The sequence below is a fragment of the Homarus americanus genome, unplaced genomic scaffold, assembly GCF_018991925.1.
Source record: "Homarus americanus isolate GMGI-L3 unplaced genomic scaffold, GMGI_Hamer_2.0 scaffold25827, whole genome shotgun sequence".
NCBI classification, from domain to species: domain Eukaryota; kingdom Metazoa; phylum Arthropoda; class Malacostraca; order Decapoda; family Nephropidae; genus Homarus; species Homarus americanus.
In genome coordinates this window covers 2,256,235-2,264,422 of record NW_024738300.1, presented here as the reverse complement: position 1 = coordinate 2,264,422, position 8,188 = coordinate 2,256,235, and the positions used below count along the sequence as shown (strand labels likewise).

The following is an 8,188-nucleotide window of genomic DNA, read 5'->3' as shown; positions in this document are numbered from 1 at the left end:
AGGAATTAAAGAAAAATACAGAATATTGTAAGCGACTTATTTTCTCCAGATATATGTAACAAACGTTTAACTCATAATTATATACATACTTGCTGAATTTATCAGGGAAAAGGTGGAATTTGTTTATCAGTACCAGGCCACGATTCGTCGTCCAGAATGCCGTTCTCACTATTCTGGCCCCAAACATTGTGTACGGGAGGTTGACATACACACTGAAACTTGAAATTAAATACACAATATTAAATGAGGAGACGGTAATTCGCATGTGTTAATATCAAAACATATTTTGAATATATTAAGTACAGTACAGTACAGTACAGTATTTAAAAAAAATACTTCTTTTAATTTTGGTCGTCAAACTTCAATGATTGTGATTAATATAACCAAAGAATGTTTGTTTGTTTTTTGCGAAAAAAAGAGAGAAAAAAGTGCTTGTTTAGGTTCCACACAAATTTACATATTGTGGTTACTTAAATTAATACGAGTTCAATGTTTCATTCTTTGCTGAAATTTAGGATGAGAAGTATATTTACTGAAAATTATATCGTATTTATGTTTATCAATGCAAAACGCACTTATTAGAATTGTCCTTTCCAAAGTGTTTTTTGGTGGTTCTAATTTGTCTATTACCGGTATCAACACCAGCAATCCCATCACACCTTACCTGGGTTGCCTTAACATCTGTTCCAAGATAACCAACGTGGTGTTCATCATAGAGAAAATCCAATGGGAGGTCAGGAGGTTTCGCACCTCCGAGAGGGGCAGGTGTGTGACGACGAGGAGCCTCGTCGACCACACCAGGAGGCGGCCCTTGAGGGACCACTCGGCGAAGGCGGCGAGGAAGGCTGGGTCGTCGCTCACCACCACCATCGTCATACACCAAGACACCTGTCGCAGCTGTTGATGTCAACATGGTAGAAATTATGTGAGAGTGACCTTGTAATAGCTCTTTTGGTATTACATTAATTGCTTTAAATTAGTACTGGAACTCTTAAATGGCAGGATTGATGTAGACACTTTTCTGTTCTTTTTTTCATTGTAGAAAACATACTATAAACAGAGGTATTTAGTTTTGTTGAGAATATATCATGTATTCTCTACCAGGGGAAGTGTATTGTGTACACTTATGGAGAACACTGAAGTGAGGTGTTCACTCGTTGAATAGTGATAAGTCTCTGCTCTCTCTCCTGTCACTATGAAGTGAGAAAGTTGAGTGGACCAGGTGTTAGGGTTTGGTTGACCTTCCCCCGCCCTTTGAAGGAACTACAGCCTCAGCCGTGTTTAATGCCACTAACTGAGGCATGGTTGAATAACTTAGTGAATAATTTATGGTTATACATTTGGATCAGTTTTTATACCATGTAAGGGTGCTATTACACTGCTCGGCCACCTCCAGCCGAGACCTCTGGGTTTAAAACCGAGGTGTACCTAACCTTGTTACAATAAAGTGTGCTTTAGCTAAACGTTTTCTTTTTGCAATTCCTTCCGAAAAATCCTCTTATAAATTACTTTGTACCAAGAAGAAATATTTCTGTAACAAATTATCATAACACTCAAGGAACTGATAAATATGATGACAGGTATAATGAAAACAGGTAGGATTATACAGGAAGATAAATATAAAGGAAGAGAATCCGGTAAGTCAGTAAATTGTGTTTCATTAATATAAGGAAGAAGTTTAAGCTTAACCGATACAATATGAAGACTGCTGAAATTTATATTCAGGAAAAATGGTATGGGTACCAGTTCAGAAGTAATATTTGTGACAAATGCAAGATGATGGCAAGGTCATGATTGCATTACTGCTAATGTCACAATAGTCCGGTGCTACATGATAACCTTCCGCTACTAAATGTTTAACTACATCGAGGCACATAAGTATCACACTGGTTTGATTTAGGAAGTAAAGATATTACATATTATTGACATATGCGGGAAACACTAACCTATATGGTATTGGAGTGAATTCACATTGTTGTAGAGCTGTAGAGGCATTAGTTTGTATAATAGCTAATTCAAATGTAGCCTCAGCAGCCCGTGTGAAACGCAAAAGCATAAGCAGAATATATATGCAAGTGTAAGTATGTTGATTTACAATGATTCAGGACTTCAGGCTTAGTCACTGCAACTAACGAAAAATCTTCTGAAACAAATATTAGTCCAGTTTGTTTGTTTGGAATCAAAAGATCTTCATTTGCCTTTAATGGAAATGGTTCCAAATGCCAAGTATTATAAATCTTTTGTGATTTTAGTGGAATGTTTATTAGTATTTCGTTATGTGTTAAGGTTACCTCTAATAAGGGGTAATAATATCCCACTTCATGCTCCTGAAAGAAACGAGTTAGATTTATATATATATATATATATATATATATATATATATATATATATATATATATATATATATATATATATATATATACAATATATATATATATACAGGGAGATAGGAAGAAACTGGTTCACAAATAGGGTGGTGAACGAGTGGAACAAGCTTAGCAACTTTGTAGTAAGTGCGGGAACTCTGGAAAGTTTCAAAAGGAGTGGGGCCGTGTAACCAGTGGGGTTCCCCAGGGGTCAGTACTAGGCCCACTCTTGTTCTTAAATCTGAGTGGGGCCGTGTAACCAGTGGGGTTCCCCAGGGGTCAGTACTAGGCCCACTCTTGTTCATAATCTACATAAACGATTTAGATGCTCGGGTCAGCAGTGACATAAGCAAGTTTGCGGATGACACCAAAATAGGGCGGCAAATTAATTCAGGGCAGGATGCAAATGCATTACAGGAGGATCTAAATAAACTGCAGGGGTGGTCTGAAAAATGGCAAATGAAATTCAACACCAGCAAGTGCAGCGTACTTAATATTGGAAGAACAAATACTTATAATGTATACAGCCTAAACAACATCAACCTAGAGAAGTCGACTTGTGAAAGAGACCTAGGGGTACTTGTAAGCCCGGACCTACGGCCTAGAAAACAGTGTGTTAATGTTCGAAATAAGGCAAACAGAGTATTGGGTTTTATATCTAGAAGAGTAAGTAACATGAGTGCAGAGGTCTTATTGCAATTATATCTTGCGCTAGTTAGGCCGCACCTCGATTATGCGGTTCAGTTCTGGTGCCCCTATTATAGAATGGATATAAATTCACTAGAGTCGGTGCAGCGAAGAATGACAAAAATGATTCCGGGACTTAGAAACCTTCCATATCAGGATAGGTTAAAGAAACTCAACTTGCATTCCCTAGAAAGACGAAGAGTGCGGGGAGATATGATAGAAGTATTTAAGTGGGTGAAAGGAATCAATAAAGGGGATATAGATAAAGTTCTTATAATATCCGAGCAGGATAGGACTCGGAGTAACGGATTCAAGTTGGATAAGTTTAGGTTCAGGAGGGAGATAGGAAGAAACTGGTTCACAAATAGGGTGGTGGACGAGTGGAACAAGCTTAGCAACTTTGTAGTAAGTGCTAGAACGCTGGAAAGTTTCAAAAGGAGGCTAGATAAATTCATGGATGATAGAGAGTGGTAGTAACTCTCGACAGGAGCTGCCATGCACAGGCCAACCGGCCTATTGCAGACTCCTTATTTTCTTATGTTCTTATATATGCAAGTAAATCACTGTAGGTGCGCATGATCTAGGTATATGCTGATAACCACAAGGAAAGAAGAAAACACGAAGTTCCCAGCTAAGGTGCTCCGTTGTTTCCATTTTCCCGTGTGATTTTATCAAGATATATATATATATACATATACTTATATACAGTATATATATATATATATATATATATATATATATATATATATATATATATATATATATATATATACGTATATATATATATTTATATATATATATATGTATATATATATATATATATATATATATATATTTTTTTTTTTTTTATTTATATATATATACTGTATATATATATACATATATATATATATATATATATATATATATATATATATATATATATATATATATATATATATATATATATATATATATATATATATATATATATATATATATATATATATATATATATATCTTGATAAAATCACACGGGAAAAGGGAAACAACGGAGCACCTTAGCTTTCGTCTTCATTCAAGACATCTTCAGAGGCAACTGGATTACATGGACAGAGAGAGGCTTAAATATACAGGGTGACCTTATTAAACATGAGGTCAGGTCATAATGATGTCATCCACTAATCCCCACACCAACACACACGTAGAGGAGCTTAAGAGAAGGGGGTGACATGACTAGTCAGGTCAGGTCAAAAATAAGGGACCCACTAAATAACTATCATACATCTAGATCAAAGGTTTTCAGAGCATTTTTAACCTTGGGCCACTGACAAATAAATTTATGTAACATATCAGTTTTGAACTGACCATCACTAAGGTTTATTGATTGTAATTCCTTAATCAAACTAGCTTCAACCAGAAAAATCTTTCTGTGACACAAGATGATTTAAATACTTCTAAGCTTTTTTCCCAAGCAATGGGATGATTATTATTCCTAACATGAACGAACAGGGCACTGCTTTCAGATGCAGTTCTGATATTATACTTATGTAGTTTGATTCTGAGCTGCAGTGTTTTTCCTGTCTGTCCTACATAATTACCATTACATTTGCTACATGGAATACAATAAACACTTCCATTTACATTCAAACTTGGGCTATTTCTAATTAACATATTGGTAATGGTTGAGTCATACTTGAAAACAACATTAATATTTAGTAGCTTGAGGGACCGAACTAACGGGACAAATTCATTACGATAGGGCAGAGTCAATATATTCTTAAGTGTAGGAATTTGCCTGGTTTGAGAGGAATGAAAGGATTTTTTAGCCCTTTTAAAACAACGATCAACAAACACAGAAGGGTACCCGAGTTTTTGTGCAATGGAACGAATGTGTTTCAATTCATCGTCAATAAATTCAGAATCACAAATACACAGACATCTTAAAAACATAGCAGAAAAAACTGACATTTTGGTAGACTCCAGGTGCTTAGATAAAAAGTGTATGAAACTATCTACCTGTGTGGGCTTTCTGTATACCTTAAATTTGTAGTTTTGGCCATTTCTCATGATAAGCATATCAAGGAATGGAAGGGATCCATTTATTTCTCTTTCAATTTTGAATGTGATACTTGGGACAATATCATTAAGCTTGTCTAATAATTCCAATGGGTCACTGTTTCTAGGCCAAAGACAAAGAACATCATCTACATATCTATACCATGGAGGAATAAAGTCCACTATATTGGGTAGTAATCTAGACTCAAAAAACTCCATATAAATACAGGCTAGAGGAGCAGAAAGACAATTACCCATGCTCATGCCAAATATTTGCTTGTAGAACTTCCCATTTGCTCTAAACACATTGTCAGTTACGCATAACTCTATCAATTTGAGGAAAGTATCATGTTCAATAGTTAAATCTAACAGTTGTAATATATCTTTAAGAAATGAAAGTAGGTCTTTCACAGGTACTCTAGTGAACAGTTAATTTACATCAAAACTTATTAATTCGCAAGGTTCATTATGTTTCTTGAGTTTATCAATTAAATCACTGCTATTGTGTATAAGTGAATTAGATATTTGGCCTGTAAGAGGGGATAGCATCTTAACCAGCCACTTGGATAATTTGTAAGTAACAGAACCCACAGACCTCACGATAGGACGTAATGAATTGTTAGGCTTGTGTGTTTTGATCAATCCATACATATAAGGTAAAGTGGGATTGATTTGAGAGAGCTGTTTGATGAGATCGGGGTTCTTTTTTAATAACATCTTCATTTTGGAATTAGATAACTTATTAATATTTTCCAGGGGATCTTTCGTAAGCTCACAATAAGTGCTTTCATCACTAAGTAATGAATTCATCTTATCATTGTAGTCACTTTTATCCAAAATTACAATGGCATTAGACTTATCAGCCTTGGTAATAATACCAAGGTCATTGACCCACTTCGGGTCCTCGGGGTGGGGGGGGGGGCGAAAATGTGATAATGATAATGATAATGATAATGATAATGATAATGATACTAATAATAATAATAATAATAATAATAATAATTTTAATAATAATAATAATAATAATAATAATAATAATAATAATAATAATAATAATAATAATAATAATAATAATAATAATAATAATAATAATAATAATAATAATAATGTCTATGAAAGATTGTGAGGAGGCTTCAGCTGCATGCATATCTTCTGTAAAGCAGAGTAGCCATTCCAGTGTAAATTCTGACCGTGTGATTCCCTGGACAACGAGTGTTAGTTGATTACTTTTGCCAACAATAGCGTTCATGCTAGAGGTCAGAGTTTGTACTGCCTTGTAGGCCCTATTTTGTTCCTTAACCGCTTCTGAAACTGCATTTATTCTGTTCCCTAGTTTAGCTACATCTTCGGTGGTTGCCGTACCAAACAGGGTGTTACTTATTAAACCAACAAAATTAAAAACACTACGTTTTTGACGCCGCTGAGAAAGTACATTCTTCCTGATGTCTTCAGGAGATATAGGGAGCTTTCCCTCGAAATAATTTACTAGTTTGAGTAGACTATTCATATGGTCGTTCTGAAATGAGATGGTGTGTTGGAGTGTTGTAGAGATTGTAGATTGTTGTTGGAGATTTTGCAGGTTTTGCATAGCTGTTTCAATGTAGACAGCTATTGACCTCAGGTGCACTGGCATGCGCATTAGATAGTAGAGCTCGTACTTGACAGTTACAACATCTTGTACTACAAGTACTTTGCCTAGTGGGGCAACTAAAGCTCCGGATTTGACGACGTCTACTGGGGATGAGACTGTTTCTACCGCGCTCCAGACCAACAGGATAATTTACGATTTTTGTTTGCTAATCCTAGTTTTTGACGATATGTATTGTGTATCGTTATACTTTGTTGAGCAACTGTTGTAGTAGAAGTAGGATGTTCTTGACTGACATTTGAGGTTCCTGAAGGTTACTAGTGTGCCCTGAAGAATGCAGTGATGGCTAGGGAAACACTGAGTAACACTGAGTTCGTTTATTGTGGATGAGAGAAATACAAGCGGTGACCAGCATGTGCCATGCACAGCTCACGCAGTCAGACTGAGGCGCCTTGCCATATGGCAGCCTCGGGGCAATGTTGCCACATAACACGTGCAGTGCTGCCACGTGATAATATATATGAATGCTACTCGGCACAGTAGCTTATGTACAAGGTTGCTACTCGGCACAGTAGCTTATATACATAACCTACATCTCCCTCCCCCCTCACGCTCATAGTCTTTGTCTTGAGCGGACTTCTTAGTCCTAAGTCGCTCAGAGCGTCGAGGTGCACTGTGGGGCGGATCCTCGTGAGGTGTAGGTGACTCGTCTTCGGTCAGGGGGCCAGCAGCAGGGGGTGGGACTGGCCGGAGGAAGCGGCGGTTCCTCCACCAGACACGGCCACTCGGCATCCTGACCTTGTAGTCTCGCGACCGGCCGACGCCCATCACTATGCCCACCTTGTCCCAACGTGTCGTCGTCGGGTCCTGGACGCGGGCAAGGGCACCAATCTCCAGTGGCTGAAGAGGGCGGGCACGGTCGTCATACCGAGCCTTGGCGTCCTGGGCACGTGAAGCGGCGCGGCGGTCGCAGCTCTCGGCTCTGGTCTGCCACTCCTTCGCAAAGGCCTTGGCGTGTGCAGGAACGCAAGAGCGGAGAGGGTGACCATACAGGATCTGGGCAGGGGAGCGTCCTGTGTGGGTGGGAGTATTACGTAACTCCAGGAGTCCTTTGTCAAACGCCTCACAGTCTATGTTGCCTGAAGGGGCCACCTTGAGGATGAGGTGCTTGACTGTCTTGACTGCAGCCTCAGCATGGCCGTTTGACTGTGGGTAGTGGGGTGTTGACACGATGTGGCGGACTCCCCAACGCTCCAGGAATCCTGTGAAGTCCCGGCTGGTGAACTGTGGCCCACCGTCCGTCCGCAGACGTACGGGGACGCCCAGGTCACGAAAGAGGTGCCGGAAGTGGCGAATGGTGGCCGCGGACGTCGTGTCCGAGCCACAGATTACCACCACAGGCCAGCCAGAGAGTCGGTCGGCGACAACTAGGAAATGTTTCCCAGCTGTGCTGAAGAAATCAGCCGACACGGACTCGAAGGGCCTGGTGGGTTCGTCGTCGCACAAGAGG

General features: G+C 38.8%; 1 protein-coding gene across 1 annotated transcript; it reads right to left on the bottom strand.

Annotated features, from left to right (window-relative positions):
• Window positions 1-95: 95 nt before the first annotated feature.
• On the bottom strand, window positions 96-1,243 carry LOC121873765. Its single transcript, XM_042377466.1, has 2 exons — window positions 665-1,243; window positions 96-218 (listed from the first exon to the last, which is right to left on the bottom strand). Exons 1-2 carry the CDS (start codon window positions 911-913, stop codon window positions 102-104), a joined length of 366 nt encoding a protein of 121 aa, XP_042233400.1. The 5' UTR covers window positions 914-1,243; the 3' UTR covers window positions 96-101.
• Between the last annotated feature and the right edge of the window lie 6,945 nt (window positions 1,244-8,188).

Bases quoted from the DNA above. Each gene is read 5' to 3' on its own strand.
- LOC121873765 (XM_042377466.1), bottom strand. From the start codon at position 913: ATGTTGACATCAACAGCTGCGACAGGTGTCTTGGTGTATGACGATGGT. The intron at 219-664 runs GTAAGGTGTGAT...TTTAATTTCAAG, and splicing joins CAGATGTTAAGGCAACCCAG to TTTCAGTGTGTATGTCAACC.